This window comes from Gorilla gorilla, chromosome 1 (assembly GCF_029281585.2).
Source record: "Gorilla gorilla gorilla isolate KB3781 chromosome 1, NHGRI_mGorGor1-v2.1_pri, whole genome shotgun sequence".
Classification (NCBI taxonomy): domain Eukaryota; kingdom Metazoa; phylum Chordata; class Mammalia; order Primates; family Hominidae; genus Gorilla; species Gorilla gorilla.
In genome coordinates this window covers 126,286,328-126,313,855 of record NC_073224.2, presented here as the reverse complement: position 1 = coordinate 126,313,855, position 27,528 = coordinate 126,286,328, and the positions used below count along the sequence as shown (strand labels likewise).

Below are 27,528 nucleotides of genomic sequence, written 5' to 3'. Positions count from 1 at the left end.
GTAGCAACTTGTCTGACCTCAGTTTTCACCTCTCAAAATAATGATATTTTCTGACCGAGATGAAATTATGTCTATGAAAGCCCTCTGCACAACGGTGAAATGCGTTCAACAAATGTCTACAATAACCTGCTTATGGACGGGCGTGGTGGCTCATGCCTGTAATCCCAGCACTTTGGGAGGCTGAGGTGGGTGGATCACGAGGTCAGGAGTTCAAGACCAACCTGGCCAACATAGTGAAGCCCTATCTCTACTAAAAATACAAAAAATTAGCCAGGTGTGATGGCAGGTGCCTGTAATCCCAGCTACTCAGGAGGCTGAGGCAGGAGAATCACTTGAACCTGGAAGGCCAAGGTTGCAGTGAGCCGAGATTGTGCCAGTGCACTCCAACCTGGGTGACAGTACGAGACTCTGTAAAAAAAAAAAAAAAAACAATAAAAAAAAAACCTGCTTATAGTAATTTCAGGGGAAAAGGCATGGTATAATTAGAACTACGTAAAACCTTCACCTATTCATAGAGAAAAACTAATATTAGAAAAAAATATTTAACAGTAGTTAAATCCAGGTTGATTCAACCGAGGGTGATATTTTTCTTCTTCCTAGATTTTTTTTTCTTAAATTATTATTTTTTAGAAAATAAAAATTTCATCTGGAATTGTAGGTAAATTAATTATATCAATCATTCTCAGAAGAATGTCCAAAATAATGCTATCAGAAGATGTTTCTGATCCCAGAATCATACTAGCAAATGGAGAACTAAGGAAGTAAATTTGCTTTCAACTTCCTCCAGATTCTGGAATGGTAAAAACTGGGACTCATGAAAATAACTGAAAATACAGAAGCATATCAACTTAGATATGCTTTATTAGTTTTAGTTTTATTTTATTTTTAATGAATCAGGTCCTATTCCAGTTTCTTATATTCAGTCCCTAAGCTTGCTCATCGTAAGTATTATAAGCAGGCCATGTATCCAGTAAGTTACATATGGAAAGAATTTCTCACAAATTTCTCCATGAGCCTACACTATTCTGAAGCATTGCTTAAGAATTCCAGATGTTTAAAAGAAATAAACTTCTCTTTCCAAGTATAACACATTTCAAACTTCCCAAGTCATGGGGATTCCCAAGCGAATGGGTAGGAACCTATAACAGGACAAATGTGAATAAACAACCTTTTTTTTTTTTTTTTTTTGAGATAGGGTCTCACTCTGTCACCCAGGCTGGAATACAGTAATGCAATCTTGGCTCACTGCAACCTCTACCTCCCAGGCTCAAGAGATCCTCACACCTCAGCTTCCCGAGCAGCTGGGACTACAGGCGCATGCCACCACACCCAGCTAAATTTTTAAAATACTTTTTGTAGAAATGGGTTTTCACCATGTTGCTCAAGCTGGTCTTCAACTTCTGAGCTCAAGCAATCCACCCGCTTCAGCTTCCCAAAGGGTTGGAATTACAGGCATGAGCCACTGTGTTCAGCCTTCAATGTGACTTACATGTGTTCTCGTATAGTGAGATACCACCAGAAGCATAGTAACCCCAAATTTTCAGCTTGAGGTTAAAAGCTGATGCCTCTCTCAGGATAAGAAGGGAGGCTTTATGTCTTTAAAATTCTCCAAACTTCATGTGTGGTAAACTGGTATTGTTATAACACAATAATAAAAACAACTGCCAGGTGCGGTGGCTCACGCCTGTAATCCCAGCACTTTGGGAGGCAGAGACAGGCGGATCATGAGGTCAGGAGATCGAGACCATCCTGGCCAACATGGTGAAACCCCATCTCTACTAAAAAAAATACAAAAAAATTAGCCAGACATGGTGGCAGGCACCTGTAGACCTAGCTACTCGGGAGGCTGAGGCAGGAGAATGGCGTGAACCTGGGAAGCGGAGCTTGCAGTGAGCCGAGATTGCACCACTGCACTCCCGCCCAGGCGACAGAGTGAGACTCTGTCTCCAATAAAAAAAATAAAAATAACCAATATATATTGAATTGTTACCATGGAAAGACTAATGAACTAAGAAATCAAACACCTGGATTTGCCTTTTACTGGCTGGGAGACCTTACTCCAATACTTTAACCTTCTTAAACTCCAGTTCCCTTATTCAGTAATTGGAGACAGTAAAAATACTTGTCCCACCACATCACAAGACTATTATAAGGATCATATTATCATTGAACTTTGTAACTAAAAAGCATTGTAAAAATGTTACTCTGAATTGCTCTTATAGTATATACTGCTAAGCAACTTCTCTGTTAGGCTTGCTTGACACTCCAAAACAAATAAGGTACCCCTACTATGTGCACAGCACCCATACTTCTCCAATTATCTCCCAAACATGCTGTCTTCAATGTAACTGCTGCTCATTTGTCTGTATGCTCCACTAAACTGTAAATAAACTGTAAATCCTATAAGGGCTCCCCGTCTTTTTTTTTTTTTTTTTTTGAGACAGGGTCTCCCTCTGTCGCCTAGGCTGAACTACAGTGGTGCAATCACAGCTCACTACAGCCTGAACCTCCCAGGTTCAAGTGATCCTCCCACCTTAGCCTCCCAAGTAGCTGGGACTACAGGTACACACCACCAAACCCAGCTAATTTTTTTTAAAAATTTTTTTGTAGAGACAGGGTCTTGCCATGTTGCCCATGCTGGTCTCCAATTGCTGGGCTCAAGTGATCCTCCCACATCAGTCTCCAAAACAAAATGCTGGGATTACAGGTGTGAGCCCACCATGCCCAGCCTCTCATGTTGTCTTGTTCACTGTCATATTCTGAATGACTCACTCATATTAGAAACAAGCACTCAATAAACAAACAAGTAAATCTTGACAGAAGAAAAGTTCTTCCTTGCAGACTTTTGCTAATGAAAGTCCTGATAAAGAAGATACTTAATAGCAACCTCTGAGTGCTAAATACTGACTGGTAAGAACAGAAAGAGAAAATTAAATACTAGAATATAACCATATTTATAATTACATAATTGGAAAAGAATAACCATGCTATCAACTAAGGGAATATGACTCACCATCATATTTTGCTAGGACTGCCTGAACATCTGCATAGGCCTGTAATTCTAAAAGTGATTCTAAGAGATTTTCATGGATGTTCAACATGGTAAGAGGAGGAAATTCTTTCATCAACTGTATATTAAAAGGAAAAGAAAGATTAAAATCATAACAAAGGAACTCAATAGAGCTGAGCCAGATTCATTAAAGTAGAAATTCTTGTTTCTTACCATAGCTGTGAAGAAGACCTAACCCTTAAGAAAGGTACGTATATTAAATAAATACCTTGTTCTAAAAACTACCAATTAAAATACAATGATTCTGCATTAAAATAACTGGCAACTTAACTAAATTTTTAGTTTCTGGAGGAATAAATGTAATAGTCCCATCATCAATTTACTTACATCTCTCATTATTTTTACTGCTTCTCTTATTCTTCCTAATTTTCTTGCACACATTGCCAATCTTCTTTTAATATATACCAGTACATTGGTATCTCTCCCTATTTAGAAAAACAAAAAAATGATACAACTATCACTTTTGTATTGTGGGCTGCTATTTCATTAACATATCCATTAATTTTATTTGCTTCCCTTGGAGGATTCAATTAAAATTAAATTGTGTCAGAATGGAAGAATATTAATGATGGCTACATTTGGATGATAAATATTGAACAGGAGTGTTCTCTATTTTTGCGCATGTTTCAAGTTTTCTGTATTAAAACTTAAAATACACATTTAATTATTTTTGCCTCTAATAGTAACGTAAGTACAGTATATATAATTCGTGTATGATTGACAAGTTTATTTTAACATTAGCAAACAAGAAATACATACATTATAGTAAGATATAACATTAACCTAGTATTTAAGTTTGTGCATAAATGATCTATTATTCTGATACTCTCTATTGTTTTAAATGAAAAACAAAAAATGTCCAAAACAAAATTTCCATGGCTAATGTAAACTTTTCTTAACAGTGAGTAGTTGACAAACTATAAAACTACTTCTAGAAAGAGCTAACAAATATTTCTGTAACTATCTCATAACCGTATTTGAGATTATTCAAAGACAAATGGCATGACATTTTTAAAGATGTAGTTTCATTAGTTCCAGGCTACAAAATTATATATTCCCACAGACTTGTGTTATAAAAACTGTGCATTAATGAAACATACCATATATATCTGTATTTAGCTTAGGGAGAAAAACATTATCCAAATTTTAATTTACACATAAAAAAAGATTTAGAACTTAGCTGCCAGTAGATAATGCCTTATATAAACATATTTCAATTTATTACCCACTATTTGCCAAAATCATGAAACTAAAACCCTCTGGCCATAAAAATAGCAGGAAGCAGCATCATTGCTAATTCTAACATCTTTGGTAAAAAAAAATCTCAATCATAACTGGTAGAGCATATCTAAGAACAGAAAGGACTTCTGTTGCTATGGCTCATCTGATCTCAAGCACATCATGGAGAAAAATCAACCAAAGAAAGAATCAATGCCAAGTATGAAGTATGAGGTTGGATTTTGGGCTAAGAATCAGATGGTGTGAAAGGGGCCACTCCCTAGCACTATATGCAGATACACAGTCTGAAGAACCAACCAAATAATGTATCTCTACTGTTGCTTAGAGTAAGGGTGAGGATAAAGATAACAGCTGCTTATCATCACTAGAAGGCTCTCCTGAATGCTGAAAGTTTTTGAGTTATGTTTTTACAATGACCAGCCCAATTCTCACATGAAATAAATTACTGTTAAGTCTCAGAGCAGCACATCTTCTCTCAATAACCTGAGCAGATCTATTCCCTTCCACAAGCATTCTCTGGCTAATACACATTTCTGTCTTGCTGGCTTGTAGGTATTGTGAATAGATTAGTTATTTCCAGTGAAAATTAACTAACCTGTAAGTATTAAGTTTTTTATTATTGTTGTTTGTGTTAAGACACAAGCAAATTACAGATGCTAAAAGACAGTAATAACCAGTTCAAACTTGCTTACTCAGTTGAGCTTCATGCTGAGGACTTTGGTGCTGGCACTGCTGTGACTGCCTATAAATTGTTTCTCCTGCCTTGAGTGCCTGTTTAAATAACCTTTCAGCATCTACAATAGTTGTTGCTTCTTCCTCAGCCAGTAGAACATATGCAGTGGCACAGCTATGAAGAAAGCAAGAAGGCAATTTTAAATAAAATGATACAGCAAGTGTTTTCTCTTGGTTATGTCCCTTTGCTCTATGTCATATTTCCTTACCTACACTTTTTCCATCTTTAGAAAAAAAAACACCTTCGTTCAATATTTTACCTTAATGGGGCACATTGGTATATTCTTTATGTCTGATTCCACAATTCTTCCACTTTCTTATCTTTCCCTTCTCTTTATTTTGTTTTTAAAAAAAAAAAATTTTAAACTTCTATCTCATTCTCTGACCCACTGTCCTGTGTTTTCTTTTTGTGAAAGGGGGGAGAAAAGAAGATTTATAAAGAATTATCTGAATTGTATACCCTCTACTGGTCATACCTGCTTTTTTTTTGAGATGGAATTTTGCTTTTGTCGCCCAGGCTGGAGTACAATGGCCCAATCTTGGCTCACTGAAACCTGGGCCTCCTGGGTTCAAGCAGTTCTCCTGCCTCAGCCTCCCGAGTAGCTGGGATTACAGGTGTGCAGCACCACGCCCGGCTAATTTTTGTATTTTTAGTAGAGATGGGGTTTCAACATGTTGGCTAGGCTGGTCTAGAACTCCTGATCTCAGGTGATCCACCTGCCTCAGCTTTCCAAAGTGCTGGGATTACAGGCGTGAGCCACCATGCCCGGCTGGTCATACCTGCTTTTAGTCGCTATATAATTTATGACATCCATTTCATGGGGCAGGTATGGGGAGGGTGAAGATTGGGAAGATAGTCCCTTGGCCAACTAGGCACCTTTAACATCTGACTCAGAAGCATATTCCAGGACTAGACATTTTCCCCAAATCTGAGTACTCCCCTCTGCATGCTGTCCCATTCACACATGGACTTATCCACAATATTATGCAGTATAACTTCCCTTGTTCTGAATTCAGGTCGTTCCTCCTACACTCCTATTCTCATTCCTCAAAACTATGCTTATGCCAAGTTTTCTTTTCTTCACCCCACTAAAACACAGAGGCTTTTCTTTGTATCTTTTAAGTCAACACCTGGCTAATAAACTAATTCTTGTTTGGGGGCCACAAAGAGAAACAAAATGTTGTTATTCCATTCCCAGACATAACAAATCCATCTCTTCTACAGACAATATCCTAGTTGTGATTATCTAAGACTGCACTGTCCAGTATTCTAGGCATTAGCCACATGTGGTTATTGAGCACTTGAAATGTGATGTGTCTGAATTGAGATGTGATGCAAGTGTAAAAATGCACAATGAATTTTGAAGACTTAGAAGAATGTAAAGTTCCTCATTAACAGATTTTAGAAAAGTACTGACTATATGTTAAAATATTTTAATATTTTGGGCCGGGCGCGGTGGCTCATGCCTGTAATCCCAGCACTTTGGGAGGCCGAGGCGGGCGGATCACGAGGTCAGGAGATCGAGACCACGGTGAAACCCTGTCTCTACTAAAAAAAATACAAAAAATTAGCTGGGTGCAGTGGCGGGTGCCTCTAGTCCTAGCTACTTGAGAGGCTGAGGCAGGAGAATGGCATGAACCTGGGAGACGGAGCTTGCAGTGAGCCAAGATTGCGCCACTGCACTCCAGCCTGGGTGACAGAGTGAGACTCCGTCTCAAAAAAAAAAAAAAAATTAATATTTTGAATATAGCTAAATAAAACATTATTCAGATTAATTTCACCTATTTCTTTTTACTTTTTCAATGTGGCTACTAGAAAATTTAAAGTTACATATGTGGCTTGCATTATATTTCTAATAATTAGTGCTTATCTAAGCAAAAGGAGAGAAATTATTGATAAACGTACAAGACCAAGCATTAAACAAAAGTGATGGCAGGTAGCTATCGTTAAGTGGGGACAAAAACGTTCTTCAGTTATAGAAAATGCAAATCATACCATTTCATCATCCTTCAAATAAGAAGACCCTATAGTACATAACAATTTCACTAATCAACAAAGATTTCTCCATTACATTACACTAGATCCCTGTGAAGCATTAGATACACTGCTGCTTTAAACACTGGCCTTCCTGCCCAGGCACAGTGGCTCATGGCTACAATCCCAGCACTTTGGGAGGCCAAGGCATGAGGATCACTTGAGGCCAGTAGTTTGAGACTAGCCTGGGCAACACGAGACCCTTTCTCTATAAAAAAAAAAATAATAAAGATTTAAAAATTAGCTGGGTGTGGTTGTGTGCACCTGTAGTCCTAGCTACTTTGGAGGCTGAGGCAAGAGGATTGCTTAAGGCCAGGAGTTTGAGGTTACAATGAAGCTATCATCCTACCACTGCACTCCAGCCTGGGCAACAGAGCAAGACCCTGTCTCTAAACAAAAACAAAATCAAAAACACTAGGCTTCCTGACTGCCATTCCAAAAACCGACTGAAATGTTTTAAAATAACCATAATAAAAACAGTTTTTAAAAGAACTAGATGGGTATAAATCAAAATATAAACATAATTATATGCTTATATTTTGAATGTATACACTTTTAATGACAGTATGGATATACGGTGAAAAGATTTTTTCCCTCTTAAAGCTTTCTTGGATTTGTTCAAAAGTATTTTATATGGATACTAATTCAGGAAATTCATTATGTGAATACCTAATTAATCTTACTTTGAAGAATGTTGGCTTTTTACATTGAGGTAAAATTCAAATAACAAGGTTCACAGTTTAAAGCATTTTGAAGTATACAATTCAATAATTTTTAATATATTCACAGAGTTGTGCAACCATCGCCACAGTGTATTTCCAGGACATTTTCATCATCCCCACAAGAAACCCCATACCTATTAAGTAGTCACTCCCCATCTCCCTTGCCTCCTCAATCCCTGGCAATCTCAAATCTATTTCTGCCTCTTGACAATGTCCTCTGATGAATAAAATATTTTAATTTTGATAAAGTCCATTTACCTGATTTTTCTTTTGCTGCTTGTACTTTTGGTGTTATAATTTATGAGACCACTGCTAAATTCAAGGTGATGATGATTTGTCCCTATGCTTTCTTCTAAGAGTTCTGTAGTTTTAACTCTTCCATTTAGGTCCTTGATTGATTTTTAAATTAATTGGGATATATGGTATGAGGTAAGGGACCACCTTTATGCTTTTATGTATGTGGCTATTCAGTTCTTCCACCATCATTGTTGAAAAGACTATTCTTTCCTCCACTGAATGGTTTTGACGCCCTTGTCAAAAATCATGGCCAGGCGTGGTGGCTCACACCTGTAATCTCAGCACTTTGGGAGGCTGAGGTGGGTGGATCACCTGACTTCAGGAGTTCAAGACCAGCCTGGCCAACATGGTGAAACCTTGTCTCTACTCTAAAAATATAAAATTAGTCGGGTATGGTGGCACGTGCCTGTATTCCCAGCTACTTGGGAGGCTGAGGCAGAAGAATCACTTGAACCCAGGAGGTGGAGGTTGCAGTGAGCCGAGATCGTGCCATTGCACTCCAGCCTGGGCAAAAAGAGTGAAACTTTGTCTCAGAACAAAACAAAACAAAACCATCAACTGACCATAGATAATATGGGTTTATTTCTGGAATCTCAATTTGAATCCATTAATCTAGGTGTCTATCCTTATAATTTAACTACTGTAGCTTTGCAGTAAGTTTTTAAATTGGGTAGTGTGAGTCTTCTAATTTTGTGCTTCTATTTCAAGATTGTTTTGGTATTCAGGGTCTCTTGCAGTTCTGTATGAATTATAGGATCGCCTTGTCCATTTCTGCAGAAATGATAATTAAAATTTTTATAGGGATTGCACTGAATCCGTAGATCAATTTAGGGAGTACTGACATTCTAACAATAATGTCTCCCAATCCATGAACATGGGATGTCTTTTGATTTATTTATTTAACTTATGCTTTATAGTTTTCAGCATCCAAGTCTTGCACCTCCTTGATTAAATTTATTCCTAAGTATTTAAATCTTTCTGATGCTTTTGTAAATGGAATTGTTTTCTTAATTTCCTTTTCAGATTGTTCATTGCTAGGATATAGACATACAACTGATTTTCATATGTTGATTTTGTTTCTCACAATTTTGTAAACACTTTCATTAGCTCTAATAGTTTCTTTGTGGATTAAGACTTTCTACAAATAAGATCATGCCATCTGTGAATGGAGATAGTTTTATTTCTTCCTTTCCAATTTAGATGCCATGTAAAATTTTTCTTGACTAAACTGCACTGACTAGAACCTCCAGTACACCATGTAACACAGAAGTACAAGTGCAGACATCCTGCCTTTTTTCTGATGGTGGAGGGAAACGTTTCAATCTTTCATCAGTAAGTACATATTTAGCTGTAGATTTTTCAGACGTTCTTGAGGAAGTTTCCTTCCATTCCTAGTTTTTTAATGTTTTCATCATAAAATGGTGTTAGATTTTGTCACATCTTTTTCTTCATCAACTGAGATGGTCATGTAGTTCTTGTCTTTTGATGTATTAATGTGGAGTATTACATTAATTGATTTCCATATATTTATCATGATGGGGAATTCTGTCAAATGTTTTTTCTACATCAGTTGAGATAATCATGTGGTTTCTTTCTTCATTCTATTAATGTAGTGTACTACATTGACTGATTTTCATATGTTGAACCATTCTTGCATCCATGAATAAATGCCACTTGGTCAGGGTGTATAACATTTTTAATATGCTGCTGTATTTGGAGTGCTCTTTTGTTTTCAGCTATTATTTCTTCAAGTATTCTTTCTGCCCTTTTCTCTCTCTTCTTTGGGACTCCTATAGTGCATACACTGATATGCTTGATAGCATCCTACAGTTCTCTCAGACTCTGGTCATATTTCTTTACTTCTTAATTTTTTCCTGCTTCTTGAATTGGGTAATCTCAATTGACTTAAATGAAACTCACTGGTTCTTGCTTCTGTCTGCTCAAATCTGCTTGCTGCTGAACCCCTGTGGTAAATTTTTCATTTTAGTTATGCTTTTCAATTCTGGAATTTCTATTTAGTTCCTTTTAATTATTTCTTCCTCTTTACTGATATTCTGTAATGGTGAGATACCATTATCATGGGTTCCTTTACTTCCTTCATCATATTTAAAATAGTTGATTTAAACTTTGTGTCTATTAAGTCCAAAGTCTAGGCTTCACAGGGGCAGTTTCTATTAATTTCTTTTCTTTTTATTTATTTTTTGAGACAGGGTCTCTTTATGTTACCTAGGCTGGTCTCAAACTCCTGAGCTCAAGTGATCCTTCTGCCTTGGCCTCCCAAAGTGCTGGGACTACAGGTATAAGCTACCACACCCAACCCGATTTATTTTCTTTCCTATGTATGGGACATGTTTTCTTGTTTCTTTGCATGCCTTGTAAATTTTTGTTGAAAACTGGAAATTTTAAATATTATATTCTGGCAACTCTAGAGATACAATTTTCTCTACTCCCTAGGATTTGTTGTTGCTGCTTTTGCAGTTGTTTGTTTAGTGACTTTTCTGAACCAATTTTATAAAATCTATATTATCTGTCATGTGTGACCAGTGATGTGTGTGCTATTTTAGCCTCGTGGTCAGTTGGTGATTTGATAGAGGTTTCCTTAAACACCTGGGAACAAAACCAAACAAAACACAAAAAGCAAAAGTATTTGCAGATGGGCTCTGTGTGGGTGCTAGGGCACACCTTCAACATTCAGCCAAACAGTTTACAACTCTGCCTTAGCCTTCTCCTCCTACTTGTACAGAACATGAAGGTTAGGCAGACTTGAGAGCTTAGGACTTTCTCAAGTCTTTTCTGAGCATATGCCCAGCTCTGGCTGTGTGTGGGGCCTTGATTCCCAGAAATATGTGGGAGCTTTTTATTCCTCAAAGTATCTAATTCCCCAGACTTTGCTCACAAGCTTTCTGGTTTGTCTATTGTTTGTCCTTCCTGTTATCCCTTGCCCCAGGCAGCAGCAGCTAATGCATTTGCCTTTAAATGTTTTTAACAAATGACCCAGAGCGTAGTTATGTCAGTTCTGGGAGAGTTTTGAAATTGAAAACTCTCTTCTTTCAGTAAGCTAAAATAAAGCAAGCCCTTTGAGCTAGTCCTTCAGAGAGCCAACAGACAGGTCAAAACAAACGACCACAGTTCTTTGAAAATAAGGTCCATTCCACTTCCTCTGGTACTAGAAACCTATACCTGGAATGTATTCTGTTGTCTTTAAGATTGCCACTGAGCTAGGGAGTGAGGGATGGGGCCAGGATAAATAAAGCACTACAAAGCTTTCTTAGAGAGATTTAGGTGTTTTTCCCCTTGATTAAGCATTCACTATGTTACTGTAAACTTTTGATTAGTTTCCAGAGTTTTAATAAAGTTGATCCTGCCAGTTTCTGCCAGTTTATTATTTTGGCATTCTTTACTCTGCCATTTTTGGTCCACCATGGGAAGGTCTTCTTAATAAGGATAACGTATATACTTGTGGGAGAAGGTTCAGGGAACAACTCTAAATTTACATTATTCAGGAAGCATTCCTTGATAAACCCCAATTGGAACCATATTTTCACTCTTGGTTGTGATTTTACATTTTGCCTTTTCAAAATATAAAGTTCAAACAAAGAACTATAAAAAAATGCTGCTAACATGGAAAAAAATAAACTTGACAGAGCTATGTTTTACTTATTTTTAATCCCCTTCTCATGCCTTCAAGTCCATTAGCAACTAAAGTACTCAAGATTGAATGCTTTAAGTGAATGGTTTAAACGAAAAAATTAAAACAGGTGCATAAATATATTTGTATTTTAGTACCCTTTTTCTTTTTTTTTTTTTTTGAGACAGAGTCTCGCTCTGTTGCCCAGGCTGGAGTGCAGTGGCATGATCTTGGCTCACTGCAAACTCCACCTCCCGGGTTCACGCCATTCTCCTGCCTCAGCCTCCTGAGTAGCTGGGACTACAGGCGCTCGCCCCCACGCCCGGCTAATTTTTTGCATTGTTTAGTAGAGACAGGGTTTCACCGTGTTAGCCAGGGTGGTCTCGATCTCCTGACCTCATGATCCGCCTGCCTCGGCCTCCCAAAGTGCTGGGATTACAGGTGTGAGCCACCGCACCCGGCCTAGTATGTTAGTACCCTTTTAACTATAAAGTATTATCACCATTCTCCATGAGCATTCTCCATTTTGAAAAGTATTTCTAGCATAATTTCTATTCAAAAGCATATATAGATTTACAATTTCAGAAGCAAAATACAGATGTTGGCAAACACTGAAAATTTTATTAAATATCTATAACATGCAAAAGGGAAATGACTAATGACTCCAAGTGTCTTAGGAACAGACAAAGGAGACATAAAAATCATTTGCCTTGGTTTCCTTCAAAATAAATTTATTTTCCATATATTTCAAACTTACTCATTGTTTAATTCTAAAGCTTGATAGGCTGCTTTGATTCGAGCTGGAGGATTTCTTTCCCTCCAAGCCTTCTGCATAACTGTAGAAAAAAATTCCATAAAATAGATGAGATGGTAAACAAATAATCTGCAAAATTATGAAGAATAAGGTAGTGGAGTAAACAAAGCTTTAAATAATATATTCTTAAACATACAAAACAAGAAACTAGGTTATTAGTTCACATTATCTATTATGAGAAATTTACATTAAATTTGTAAGCTTCACATAAAATAAAAATATATTCTTTCTCTGATTTATTTGAACAATATACAGGGTACCTAAACAAGTTAATTATATCATTATTATGTATGAACATTTATATATCTAAATGCATGTTAACACTGAGTTTAAGTGACATCACATTATAATCAATATGAAATATTACAGTTCTACTTTTATCATTCTGAAAAGGTTTTATGGAACTGCTAAAAATAAAAATATACAAAAACTTAAAAACAAAGTCTTTGTCTAATGAATGATTCACTCTACGAAGAATGTACTGGCTTGCGTTTTGTGTAAAGGGCAAAAAAAAAAAAAAAAGGAATTTAGAATATAGTACCTCTAGAAAATGTCAGCCTCTATCAGGATTCAACAAAGGCCTGAGTTAGGATTTCTTTGGAATATTAATTTTGCTACCAATTTACTGTACCAAAATGAAGACTTCACAGTCAGTAAAGTTTTCTTTAATTAAATAAACAAATAAAGTGGACTCAGAAGACAAACTGGCCCATTTCAAGTTTGATAAGAAAAATAGAGAACCTATGAGTGTTGCTTTTGGAACAAAACCTGCAACTGTCCAGGAAGAATAATGTGAAAAATGTTTGAATTTTCCTTTGGAACCAAAATATTAGTCTTGGCTTAGAAAAGGAGTCAATATATTCCACTTGTGTAACAAAAATACATTTCTCATATCAAACATGTCACCAGCTAGCTGCCACCTAACGCTTCCTGAACTTGACAAACTGATGAAAGTCAGCACCCATCTGATACTGGCCAGGTAAAGAACATCATTCTGCTGCAACACTAAATATTACATTAAAATAATGCATAATACTAGATTTGTAATTTTTGATGATAGGCTGTCTTCTATGAGTTATATGATATTTACAGGTCAAATTTTAACACTGAATCTTTATTAACATTTTAAATTGTTATTTGGTACTCTAGTATATTAAATACATACCCTAATTTATCTAACAAATTCCCTTTTGATGGACAATTAAGTCATACTAAATTTTTTGCTAATACAAAACATTGTGATAATCTTTCAGTATGTGTTTTCATATCTAATTAAATATTTCCTTTCTAGAAGTAGAACAGCTGACTAAAATATGTATATTTTAAAAGATTCTGGATATGTAACAAGTTTGGGGAGTTAGGAGAAAAAAAAAGACTCCAGATATACACCCCCCAAATTCCACAATAAGACTGTATTAATTTATACTTTTTCAGGCAGTGTAACACAGTATAATCAATCTTTGCTAATTTAACACCTTAACACAGTATTATCAATCTTTGCTAATTTAACATCTGAAACTTATTTTCATTTGTGTTTTTTTAAATTTCTAGTGAGGTCGTCTAATTCACCTTTAAGTATTTTATCTTATTCTTTTGTTTTCCAATGCTCTACCTAGCCTTTCAAGAGTATTCTTCACAACCAAAGCAGTCCTAAGCCTAAGCGGAAAGGAGAAATAAAGTTGATGGGGGAAAAATGTATATATTTTTTTCTAAAATAAGGCTTAGGAGTAATTTAAAACAAAATGCTGATTTGGTATTCAATTGTCCTCTTTAAGGGCTCTTAATATGCTGAATATAATTAACACAAGCAATTAGCAATTCACTCAAATTTATCTATTTTTCAAGTTAAATAACATTCTAATATGCTAACAAGCACAAAACAGATCAGCAGTTATCATAAGGTCAGGGGTCATAAATATGTAAATGCCTACAAATGCCAGGCATTAAACACAAATGAGTGAACTGAAAGCACATTCACTGTCTCAAAGGGAGAGCCACAACTCAGTTCCATCTTACTACTGCCAAGTGTAAATTCAAGTTCAATTTTGCCCTATTTTTCAAACTTCAAAAGGCATAAATTCAGATTTTAATGTAAAATCTCCTGATTTTTAAATGCTGAAGAAAAAAATCCAAAAACAATGCTGGGCCCTTCTGGATATGTTTGTTCTCTGCCCTAGATAAATTAATAGAATAAGAACAAAATCTAATTTAGTTATTACTGATGACAGTAAGTCAAGAGAAATTTGCCACATCACAAAAATACACATTTGTATTTCTGAAAATAAAACTACTGATATAAATCATGACCTTTATGTGAGGGTCTGAAAAGATCAATATGGAATCAACAGTCCATTTCTGAAGATCATTCACAGATACACTCTGTCCTCCTTGAGTTCAACCTTTAGCTAGGGTTAGACACACCTCTAGAGAAGTACATAAAACTTTGCAAGAACCAAAATGGGATACATGGTTTTAAGAAAATCAACTTCTAAAGCTTTAACTTTATCACTCTTTCCTATAACTGATCTACCAAAGAATGTTTCTCTGGTTTCCCTATCCTACCTAACCACAATTCCTATACCCGCTCACCGCAAAGATATGTTCCTTTCTCTTATTTTACAGAAAAAAAAAAAAGGCTTACTTCTTACTCATCCTGAATCTTACAAGGTGTGCTGCCCTATAGTGTAAAAATCTCCAGGTGCCAAAGGGACAATTCGAAGTTTGGGTTGGGGGCAACCATGTTTAATCAAGACATCCTATAATAGTATAGCTGCCTTTTATTTATTAAACAGTGAAGCTTGGCATTGGAAAGAAAGTATTCTGGCCCTGTATTCAAGTATATTACAGAATGAAGAAGGGAATGATAACAATTTTTAACAGTTCTATTAGCACCCCTCCCTACTTACTATCAAAGAATAGACTGCTCCTAGGGGAAGGTCCCCCCACATCAAGGCAAAGCAGGCATTAGCAAGCAGTAATAAAGGTAGTGAAGCCTAATTTCGGCCAAGTGGTAAGTTCTAGGCAAAGTTCCAAGACACAGCTATCTTTCTATCTTAGAATCTGAATTCAGAAGACAGATGGTTGTCATGGGGAGGCATGTTAATATGTTTATTTAAATTGAAAAATGAAGTCAGACTGCTCTGTCAGAAAGTAAATATGATTTCGTTGATAGAACTGACAATGAGAACTCACCCAGTCAATTAGATTATATACAGAACCTTCCACAAAGTTTAAAGAGCTAAATATGTAGCTCTAAGGATTTGACAGAAATATAATTAAAGCACGTCATAACACTTAGAACCTTACAGTCAAATGCAATTCAAATTTTTAAAAATTACATTAGAATGTTTTATTGTGGAAAAGGATGGAAGTGTGATACCAGACTCTACAGCATGAAATAATGATAATAAAATTATATAGGAATGCAAAACAGATACGTGTTCAAGAAGAAAAAAGACAACATTTACTACTGTTAAAGGGTATTTGGTAAGCTGGGCGTGGTGGCTCACGCCTGTAATCCTAGCACTTTGGAAGACCAAGGCGGGGGCGGATCACCTGAGGTTGGGAGTTGGAGACCATTCTGACCAACATGGAGAAACCCTGTCTCTACTAAAAATACAAAATTAGCCGGGCATGGTGGTGCATGCCTGTAATCCCAGCTACTCAGGAGGCTGAGGCAGGAGAATTGCTTGAACCCAGGAGGTGGAGGTTGTGGTGAGCCGAGATTGCACCATTGCACTCCAGCCTGGGCAACAAAAGCAAAACTTGGTCTCAAAAAAAAAAAAAAAAAAAAAAAGCATTTGTTTACGTATTGTTTTGCTTACTTGGTTGTTTTTTTAGATATAGGGTCTTTGTCCCTCAGGCTGCAGTGCAGCAGCACCATCGTAGCTCACTGCAGCCCCGACCTTCTAGGCTCAAGAGATCCACCCACCTCAGCCTCTCAAGTAGCTGGGACTACAGGCATGTACCACCACATCTGATGAATTTTAAACTTTTTTTGTAGGGATGGGGTCTTACTGTGTTGCCCAGGCTGACAAACTCCTAGACTCATGGGATGCTCCTACCTTGGCCTCTCAAAGTGCTGGGATTACAGGCATAAGCCACTGTCCTTGGCCTATTTATGTATTTTTCAATGGATTGTAGTGGGTATTAAATCATTTGATTTCATAACACAGATTGAAATATAGGGTATACTATTATTTTTAAATGTCTGTATTTTGCAATATGTCAAAAATTACATTCTCTATGATTATTTAACCATATGATGTCAACTTAAAAATGTGTGAAGGGACATATTCTTTTTCAAAATTCTGTTGGGAGATATTCAAATAAAAATGTTTTAATACCACAACTTCAGTAGATAGCCATGATTGCTATTTTAAAAGCCTGCTGATGTTTGCAATTCAGTGTCACTCTGTGAGAGGGGCTGTGAGAGAAAGGGTGGTGAGACCTAACTTCCAGAGTCACTCAACCCTTAAAGTTAACACACAGTACTGATACTGTACTGCTGTTATTTCCCCAACACCTATCCTTTTGCCATTAATATAAACATTAAGCATATAAACATAAATCTATTTTTTTACTCCTTTATTGCAATTAAACCATTTTATGTAATCATACCAAAGATTCATGGGTTTCCTATCATCCACTCTTAACCTATTTAATCTAGCAAAGATAAATCACTATGAACTCATTTTAATGCAGGAAACTGGCTATTTTTCAGACCCTTCAGTGATTTTGTGGTGGGTAGAAGCAGTAATAGTGTAGTGGTTAACAGCCAGTCTTTAGTTTGAAACACGGTTTTATCAATATTAGCTGTGTGACTCAAGGCATATTACTTGATCCCCCTTTGCTTCGGTTTCTTTATTGTTAAAATGGGGCTGATAATACCATCTATCTCATCAAGTGACTGTGAAGATTAAATTTCTATAAATTGCTCAGAACAGTGCCTGGCACATAGTAAGCCTAGACAAGTATTAGCTATTATTAGTGAAATTGCTTAAGACATCTGTGACATCTAGGCCATTCATTCATTCATACTTTTTCTTTTTTGAGATGCAGTCTCACTCTGTCGCCTAGGCTAGAGTGCAATGGCCCAATCTCAGCTCATGGCAAACTCCACCTCCGGGATTCAAGTGATTCTCCCACCTCAGCCTCCCGAGTAGCTGGGATTACAGGCACCCGCCATCATGCCCAGCTAATTTTTATATTTTTGTAGAGACGGGGTTTTACCATGTTGACCAGGCTGGTCTCGAACTCCTGACCTCAGGTGATCCATCCACCTCGGCCTCCCAAAGTGCTGGGATTACAGGCATGAGCCACCGTGCCCAGCCCATTCATACTTTCCTCAAAGAATAAATATTAATATTTACATTATGCCAGGCAATGTGCTGGATAATAGAGATTCAAAGATGAAGAGAATATAGTCCCTGCTGTCCAAAAGTTCATACCCTAGTAGCAAAGACAAACATGAAAGCAATATAATAACATTAACAAATAAATGTTTGTGGCTGAATAAATTAACTAAAGTTACTTCATAGAGGTTTAGACTAAGTAGTATAGAACTGCAGAAAACAAAATGTTTAATTCTATGACAAGGAATCCCAGAGAGGGCTTTCTAGAAAATGTGACTTTCAATTCGGATAATGAAGGATAAAAAGTAACTCATCAGATAAATAAGGAGGGTGAGTGCATTCAAAGTAGAAGAAAAATTGTGATAAAGATCCCAGACCAGGGCACAGTGGCTCATGCCTATAATCCTAATGTTTTGTAATGAGTTTGAGGTTACTTGGAGCTATGATTGCACCACTGCACTCCAGCCTGGACAACAGAGTGAAATCAATCAATCAATCAGCCCTGTCTTTAAGCCATACAATTAAGAGTCTCAATACTCTCTTCTATAGATAAGCACTTAGAGAAAACTAAACACAGAAATTTCTATGATCTTCTACCACTTTATATGTATCTCTAACTCATGACTAAAACAAAATAGACTCCAGTTTTCTGTACATGCCATTCTCCAATGTTTATACATTGACCTGTTCTTCTATTTTATGTATAATTGCAGGTGTTCATTTCCCAGACAGAAATGGGGTACACTGTTTTCTGGAAAAGTAGTTGCTGTATTTGATCTGAAAGGTTTTTGAAGTAGTAAAAGAAATATGAAATATTTTAAATTCTTTATAAGGAAAAGCAGTGTATCAACCTAGCTTATAGTCATAATTTGATCTGAGTTTGTTATCAATAATATAAACAACTCCAAGCCAAATAACTGAATAACTCTGTATATTATAATAACTCTAAAGAACTTTTAAGATGATCTTCATGATCACTGTTTATACTATGAACAGATATGATACATACCTGTGTCTGAAGGACGTAAAAAATCTGTGTCACAGGTGAAAAAGGTCTGATGGTCCTGAGCTGACAGGTTCATGTCATAGTATGTAAGTGGCTCTTTACCAGTCACCCAAGTGTATCTTTACCAAAACACAACAAAATATTTAAATTGAACATGAGAGAGCATCTATCTGCTATAACAGACACTACTTAAATTCAAAAATGTACTGCTACACATTTGGATGTTTTAAAATCTTACAATCAGTAAAACAAAAGATAACCTCACAAACTACTTAAAGTATGATAATAAAACATCAAAGACCAAATAGAAAAATAATATTCAATAAACAACTGCTTTTGAAAATTGAATTGGGCCGGGTGCCGTGGCTCATGCCTGTAATCTCAGCACTTTGGGAGGCTGAGGCTGGTGAATCACTTGAGACCTGCAGTTTGAGACCAGCCTGGGCAACATAGTGAGCCAGTGAGCCCTGTCTTTACCAGAAAAAAAAAAAAAATTCAGCCAGGTGCAGTGGCTTGCACCTGTAATCCCAGCTACTGGGGAGGCTGAAGCTGAAGGATCACTTGAGCCCAAGAGCTCAAGACCAGCTTGAGCAATATAGCGAGATCTTATCTCTATTTTTTAACTAAAAAAAAAAAAAGACTCAGTAAAACGAAAATTAAGGATTGGGAATTGAGACACAAAATGAAGCCTGGAATGGAGCTAACATATGAAATGTATACCCAAAAGTTATACTTTAACATTAAGAGAAAATAATCATTCAAAAGAAGCATAAGGATTCCTGATACTAATAAATTTATCCTAGGCCAGGCACAGTGGCTCACGCACGCCTTAATCCTTGGCACTTTGGGAGGCTGAGGCAGGAGGATCACTTGGGGTTTGAGGAGTTTGAGACCAGCCTGGCCAATATGGTAAAACCCTGTCTCTCCTAAAAATACAAAAATTAGCCGGATGTGGTAGCAGCTGCCTGTGATCCCAGCTACTTGGGAGGCTGAGGCAGGAGAATCACTTGAACCCAGGAGGAGGAGATCGTAGTGAACCAAGATCATACCACTGCACTCCAGCCTGGGTGACAGAGAGAGACTCAGCCTCAAAACAAACAAACAAACAAAAATATATATATATATGTGGATGTGTGTATACACACACACACACACACACACACCTTTTCAAGATCTTCAGGAAATGGATACTGTATAATACAACAAATAGCCTCAAACTTTGATTAAACACAGTAAGAGATTCAAGGACCTGTTTCTTACAGGTATCCCTTAACACAGGCTAATGGCATCTTTCATAAAAGCCTAGCTTTCACTTCACAGAATGTCACTATCTTACACTATCATGTCTTTAAGCATAGGAATTATTGCTTAGTTATATTTGTATCTCCATCATTTTGCACAGTGCCTGTACATGGTACAAACATAATGTTTCTTATTCAATAAGTTAAATAACATGCCCCATTCTACTTCTAGGTAAAATGCAGCACTCCTCAAAATAAAAGTAAAGTATCTCTGCTCATAAGTTTCAAAAGATGTTTTCTCATTTAGAGTTAAAAACCAGAAGAGAAATGGACACAGTAGTGAAAATAGGAAGCGGCAATATGAAGTCAATATATAGTCCCTCTACTGTTGCACAATTTACATTCAGAGTGATATTTTCTAATGCATCCTCAAATTTTGAAATTTAGCACTCATGCACAGGAATATGCTGACACTGGTAATTTTTTCTTAATGTCACAAATTCTTTGAAAAAGGCTTTTTATAAACCAGGGGCCTAATACATACTTAAATGTATACAATGTATACTTATACATATCACAAATACTTATATGGATTATAAACCAGGGGCCTAATATATACTTATACATATCACAAACATATAGTTTGATGTAATGTTTTTTATGATTATCAAATTAAACACAGGCTATGTGTGGTGGCTCATGCCTGTAATTCCAGTGATTTGGAAGGCCAAGGCAGGAGTATTACCTGGGCCCAGAAGTTTGGGACCAACCTTGGCAACATAGCAAGACCCCTGTCTGCCAAAAAAATTTTTTTTTTTGAGATGGAGTTTTGCTCTTGTCGCCTGGGCTGGAGTGCAATGGCGTCATCTCAGCCCACTGCAACCATTGCCTCCTGGGTTCAAGTGATTCTCCTGCCTCAGCCTCCCAAGTAGCTGGGATTACAGGTGTCTTCCTCCACGTCCAGCTAATTTTTGTTTTAGTAGAGACGGGGTTTCACGATGTTGGCCAGGCTGGTCTTGAACTCCTGACCTCAAGTGATCTGCCCACCTTGACCTCCCAAAGTGCTGGGATTACACGCATGAGCCACTGCACCCAGCCTCTACCAAAAATTTTAAAAAATTAGCTGGATGTGGTCTCTGCCTATGGAGTAGCGATTCTTTTATTCCTTTACTTTCTTAATAAACTGGCTTTCACTTAAAAAAAAAAATTAGCTGGATGCGGTGGCATGTGCCTATAGTCCCAGCTACTTGGGAGGCTGAGGCAGGAGAACTGCTTGAGCCCAGGAGCTCAAGGCTGCAGCTAGCTATGATCGTGCTACTGCACTCCAGCCTGAGTGACAGAGCAAGACTCTATCTCTAAAAAATTTTAATTAAAAAAAAAAGTAAACACAGTGAAGATGCTGCCAAATAAACTGTGGACTAATCATTTTACTTTATCATAGACCAGTATCTTCTACTAGAAGAGCTGCGATATATTTATAAAGACAAATGATTTTGTAAATACCTTTACTCTAAAACCAATGCCCTACTTATACTGAAAGCAAAATGTAATACCTCCTATATTCTGCTCCTCTGAAAAGATTTAGAGGGTTTCTCCATACCTTCCATTCTGAAAAACAAGGGAGAAAAAGGGGGAAAAAGAGACACTTTAAAATCTTCATTTGCTCTCCCTCTCCCTCTCCCTCTCCCACGGTCTCCGTCTCCCTCTCTTTCCATGGTCTCCCTCTGATGCCGAGCCGAAGCTGGACTGTACTGGGGCCAACTCGGCTCACTGCAACCTCGCTGCCTGATTCTCCTGCCTCAGCCTGCCGAGTGCCTGCGATTGCAGGCGCGTGCCGCCATGCCTGACTGGTTTTCGTATTTTTTTGGTGGATACGGGGTTTCGCTGTGTTGGCTGGGATGGTCTCCACCTCCTAACCGCGAGTGATCCGCCAGCCTCGGTCTCCCGAGGTGCCGGGATTGCAGACGGAGTCTGGTTCACTCAGTGCTCAATGGTGCCCAGGCTGGAGTGCAGTGGCGTGATCTCGGCTTGCTACAACCTGCACCTCCCAGCCGCCTGCCTTGGCCTCCCAAAGTGCCGAGAGTGCAGCCTCCGCCCGGCCGCCACCCCGTCTGGGAAGTGAGGAGCGTCTCTGCCTGGCCGCCCATCGTCTGGGACGTGAGGAGCCCCTCTGCCTGGCTGCCCAGTCTGGAAAGTGAGGAGCGTCTCTGACGGGCCGCCATCCCAACTAGGAAGTGAGGAGCGCCTCTTCCCGGCCACCATCCCATCTAGGAAGTGAGGAGCATCTCTGCCCGGCCACCCATCGTCTGAGATGTGGGGAGCGCCTCTGCCCCGCCGCCCCGTCTGGGATGTGAGGAGCGCCTCCGCCCGGCCGCAACCCCGTCTGGGAGGTGAGGAGCTTCTCTGCCCGGCCGCCCTGTCTGAGAAGTGAGGAGACCCTCCAACTGGCAACCGCCCCATCTGAGAAGTGAGGAGCCCCTCCGCCCGGCAACCACCCCGTCTGGGAAGTGAGGAGCGTCTCCGCCCGGCAGCCACCCCGTCCGGGAGGGAGGTGGAGGGGGGTCAGCCCCCCGCCCAGCTAGCCGCCCCGTCCGGGAGGGAGGTGGGGGGGGGTCAGCCCCCGCCCGACCAGCCACCCCGTCTGGGACGGAGATGGGGGGGTCAGCCCCCCACCCGGCCAGCCGCCCCTTCCGGGAGGGAGGTGGGGGGGTCAGCCCCACGCCCGGCCAGCCGCCCCGTCCGGGAGGTGAGGGGTGCCTCTGCCCAGCCGCCCCTACTGGGAAGTAAGGAGCCCCTCTGCCCAGCCAGCCGCCCCGTCCGGGAGGGAGGTGGGGGGGTCAGCCCCCCGCCCGGCCAGCCGCCCCGTCCGGGAGGTGAGGGGCGCCTCTGCCCAGCCGCCCCTACTGGGAAGTGAGGAGCCCCTCTGCCTGGCCAGCCGCCCCGTCCGGGAGGGAGGTGGGGGGGGTCAGCCCCCCGCCCGGGAGGGAGGTGGGGGGGGTCAGCCCCCCGCCCGGCCAGCCGCCCCGTCCAGGAGGGAGGTGGGGGGGGTCAGCCCCCCGCCCGGCCAGCCGCCCCGTCCGGGAGGGAGGTGGGGGGGTCAGCCCCGCGCCCGGCCAGCCGCCCCGTCCGGGAGGGAGGTGGGGGGGGCAGCCCCCTGCCCGGCCAGCCGCCCCGTCCGGGAGGTGAGGGGCGCCTCTGCCCAGCTGCCCCTACTGGGAAGTAAGGAGCCCCTCTGCCCAGCCAGCCGCCCCGTCCAGGCCCCGTCCAGGAGGTGAGGGGCGCCTCTGCCCAGCCGCCCCTACTGGGAAGTGAGGAGCCCCTCTGCCCGGCCAGCCGCCCCGTCCGGGAGGGAGGTGGGGGGGGTCAGCCCCCCACCCGGCCAGCCGCCCCGTCCGGGAGGGAGGTGGGGGGGTCAGCCCCACGCCTGGCCAGCCAACCCGTCCGGGAGGGAGGTGGGGGGGGCAGCCCCCCGCCCAGCCAGCAGCCCCGTCCGGGAGGTGAGGGGCGCCTCTGCCCAGCCGCCCCTACTGGGAAGTGAGGAGCCCCTCTGCCCGGCCAGCCGCCCCGTCCGGGAGGGAGGTGGAGGGGTCAGCCCCCCGCCCAGCCAGCCGCCCCATCCAGGAGGGAGGTGGGGGGGGTCAGCCCCCCACCCGGCCAGCCGCCCCGTCCGGGAGGTGAGGGGTGCCTCTGCCCGGCCGCCCCTACTGGGAAGTGAGGAGCTCCTCTGCCCGGCCAGCCGCCCCGTCCAGGAGGGAGGTTGGGGGGTCAGCCCCAGGCCGGGCCAGCCGCCCCGTCCAGGAGGTGAGGGGCGCCTCTGCCTGGCCGCCCCTACTGGGAAGTGAGGAGCCCCTCTGCCCGGCCAGCCGCCCCATCCGGGAGGGAGGTGGGGGGGTCAGCCCCCGCCCGGCCAGCCGCCCCGTCCGAGATGGAGGTGGGGGGATCAGCCCCCCGCCCAGCCAGCCACCCCGTCCGGGAGGTGAGGGGCGCCTCTGCCCGGCCGCCCCTACTGGGAAGTGAGGAGCCCCTCTGACCGGCCGCCACCCCGTCTGGGAGGTGTACCCAACAGCTCATTGAGAATGGGCCATGATGACAATGGCGGTTTTGTGGAACAGAAAGGGGGGAAAGGTGGGGCAAAGATTGAGAAATCGGATAGTTGCCGTGTCTGTGTAGAAAAAAGTAGACATGGGAATCTTTTCATTTTGTTCTGTACTAAGAAAAATTCTTCGGCCTTGGGATCCTGTTTATCTGTGACCTTACCCCCAACCCTGTGCTCTCTGAAACATGTGCTGTGTCCACTCAGGGTTAAATGGATTAAGGGCGGTGCAAGATGTGCTTTGTTAAACAGATGCTTGAAGGCAGCATGCTCCTTAAGAGTCATCACCACTCCCTAATCTCAAATACCCAGGGACACAAACACTGCGGAAGGCCGCAGGGTCCTCTGCCTAGGAAAACCAGAGACCTTTGTTCACTTGTTTATCTGCTGACCTTCCCTCCACTATTGTCCTATGACCCTGCCAAATCCCCGTGTGAGAAACACCCAAGAATGATCAATTAAAAAAAAAAATCTTCATTTAACCAATATCTATTGTCTACCCACTGTAGGCTAATCACAGTGCTAGCCACAGACGGTACAAAGATGAATAAAGCATGCTTTCAAAAAACAGAATTAAATCTAGTCATTTCCTTATTTCTGTCTCCATAGTATTTGGTTCATAATTCAGTTATAGCACTTACCATATTACAATGTGATTATCTGCTTTGTTTTGTTTCCCCTTTAAAATATGAAGTTTTAAAACTTCGCTCATTTTTCTATTCCTAGAACCAACACAGCATCTAGAACTGACTTGCTTAACTGAATTAAATATAGTATGAGAGTAGTCATGTAAATGGCCTGAACTCTGTAACAACAGACATGTTTTGTTTTGTTTTTTTTTTTGAGACACAGTCTCGCTCTGTCACCCAGGCTGGAGTACAGTGGCGCAATCTCGGCTCACTGCAAGCTCCATCTCCCGGGTTCACGCCATTCTCTGGCCTCAGCCTCCTGAGTAGCTGAGACGACAGGCACCTGCCTGCCACCACACCCGGCTAATTTTTTGTATTTTTAGTAGAGACAGGGTTTCACCATGTTAGTCAGGATGGTCTCAATCTCCTGACCTCGTGATCCGCCCACCTTGGCCTCCCAAAGTGCTGGGATTACAGGTGTGAGCCACCGCGCCTGGCCAGACACGTTTTGTTCTAAGAGAAAAAAAAAGAAGTGATTAAATTTGTTCTGGGGAAATCAGGGAAGGCTTTAGAAAGGTGGTGATATTTGAACTGACGTTGAATCACTGTAAAAAATGAGAATAAGTTTGCAAAATGAAGAACATCTGAAGCAGAGGAAGTGTCATAAAACCATACAGCATGGTTAAGCTAGAGTACAGGGTAAGGAGTGTGAGAGAGAACTGTAAATGGGGTTAGAAAATAGACTGGAAGAGGCCGGGCATGGTAGCTCACGTCTGTAATCCCAGCACTTTGGGAGGCCAAGGTGGGCAGATCACCTGAGGTCAGTAGTTGAAGACCAGCCTAGCCAACATAATAAAACTCCATCTCTACTAAAAATACAAAATTAGCTGGGCATGGTGGTGCGTGCCTGTAATCCCAGGTACTCAGGAGGCTGAGAGTGAGACAGAAGAATTGCTTAAACCTGGGAGGCGGAGGTTGCAGTGGATGGAGATCGCACCATTGCATTCCAGCCTGGGCAACAAGAGCAAAACTCCATCTCAAAAAAAAAAAAAGAAAAGAAAAGAAAAGAAAATAGACTGTAAGAAATTGATGAAGGACCGTTATGTACTATAGTAAAGAGTTTAGATATTATCCTTGGTCATCAAAGGTTTATAAGCAGAAAAATAACAAATATCAAATCTTTGTTTAGATCAGCAGTTCTCAAAGAATGATTCATGGAACTGCAAAGTAACAATTCTTCAAAATAAATTCTAAGACATTATTTGCCTTTTTAAATGTGTTTACTTGAACTCAGTTGCATGACCCTGAGAGTAAGGGTGTCCTTAAATTTTGTACATCAGGCACCTGCCTCACTTGTCTTACTCGTCCTACAAAATTGAATGGGTGATGAAAAGTCAATGATGGGTAAAATTGCTAGTACATTAGCATGAGTCAAGACAATGACACCAAACTGTACTAGAAGTCATTGGATTCTTCACTTCCACATCCTTACAGTAAAAATAAGGCAAATTTCTTTTAAACATTATAGCAGGTATGATGGTTGTCTCTAGTAAAGCAATTGTTTGTGAGAACTGGCCCCTTTTGTAATGAAACGCCACTTTTATTTGAAAGAGCCACACACAAACTTACGGTTATTTAGATGGGTACCTGGCAGATATTTTCTTTCTTTCTTTTTTTTTTTTTTTTTTGAGACGGAGTCTCTCTCTGTCGCCCAGGCTGGAGTGCAGTGGCGCGATCTCGGTTCACTGCATGCTCTGCCTCCCAGGTTCACGCCATTCTCCTGCCTCAGCCTCCCGAGTAGCTGGGACTACAGGTGCACCCACCACCACACCCGGCTAATTTTTTTGTATTTTTAGTAGAGATGGGGTTTCGCCATCTTAGCCAGGATGGTCTTGATCTGCTGACCTCGTGATCTGCCCGTCTCAGCCTCCCAAACTGCTGGGATTATAGGCATGAGCCACCGTGCCCAGCCCCTGGCAGATATTTTCTTAAAAATGAACTGAGTCTGTCAAGAAAAAGGAAGAAAATGAAAGTATTTGCTGCCAGTGATAAAATTTGAGCTTTCAAGTACATACTGAAATTTTTAAAAATGTATGTCTGCTACTGTGAGCCTGGCAAATTTCACAATAAAGACTTTTCTGTGAGAATATTAACAAATGAGTTTTTTCGTATTATGCAATAAGATGGATCATGATATGGATATGGTATGCATAACTCAGTGAACAAGTATTTTCCAAACAACCAATGTGTGATATAAAATTATGCATCGGTAAAAGATCCATTCAAAATGTTAAGATATACCAATAGATTTTCACATAACAGAGCATGCAAAGTTCAGATTTTACACTGCAACTAAACTTTCAGAAGAGTACTCATACAAAGTTTTAGTGTAGTGTCAAAAAAAGGTATCCACAATTTTCTGAGATTATTAAAATACTCCTCCCCTTTCCAATTACACATCTGTGTGAAGCCAGGTTTTCTTCATAAACTTCAATCAAACACCATTTCACAATAGACAATGGAGAATAAGCTGTCTTCTACTAACTGAACTTTTTCTTGTTGTGGGAAATACATTTTTCACAATGTGTGTATAGCTCAGGCTGCCATAACAAAATACCATTGACTGTGTGGCTTAACAGAAATTTATTTTCTCACAATTCTAGAGGCT

The 27,528-nt window shown here is 40.6% G+C and overlaps 1 protein-coding gene across 41 annotated transcripts in view; it reads right to left on the bottom strand.

Annotated features, from left to right (window-relative positions):
• ST7L (suppression of tumorigenicity 7 like) overlaps positions 1 to 27,528 on the bottom strand; it is a 102,863-nt gene that overhangs the window by 58,936 nt on the left and 16,399 nt on the right. For all 41 annotated transcript variants that reach the window (XR_008669515.1, XR_010131563.1, XR_008669516.2 and 38 more), the window contains 6 exons: positions 21,692 to 21,746; positions 18,901 to 19,016; positions 12,481 to 12,559; positions 5,002 to 5,156; positions 3,398 to 3,495; positions 3,014 to 3,128 (listed from right to left, as the gene is read on the bottom strand). Coding sequence is in view for 35 of the 41 variants with exons in the window: in XM_055355059.2 (XP_055211034.1) it covers positions 3,014 to 3,128; positions 3,398 to 3,495; positions 5,002 to 5,156; positions 12,481 to 12,559; positions 18,901 to 19,016; positions 21,692 to 21,746 (618 nt within the window). In the remaining 6 variants the exon portion in view is untranslated. The remainder of the gene's footprint in view (positions 1 to 3,013; positions 3,129 to 3,397; positions 3,496 to 5,001; positions 5,157 to 12,480; positions 12,560 to 18,900; positions 19,017 to 21,691; positions 21,747 to 27,528) is intronic.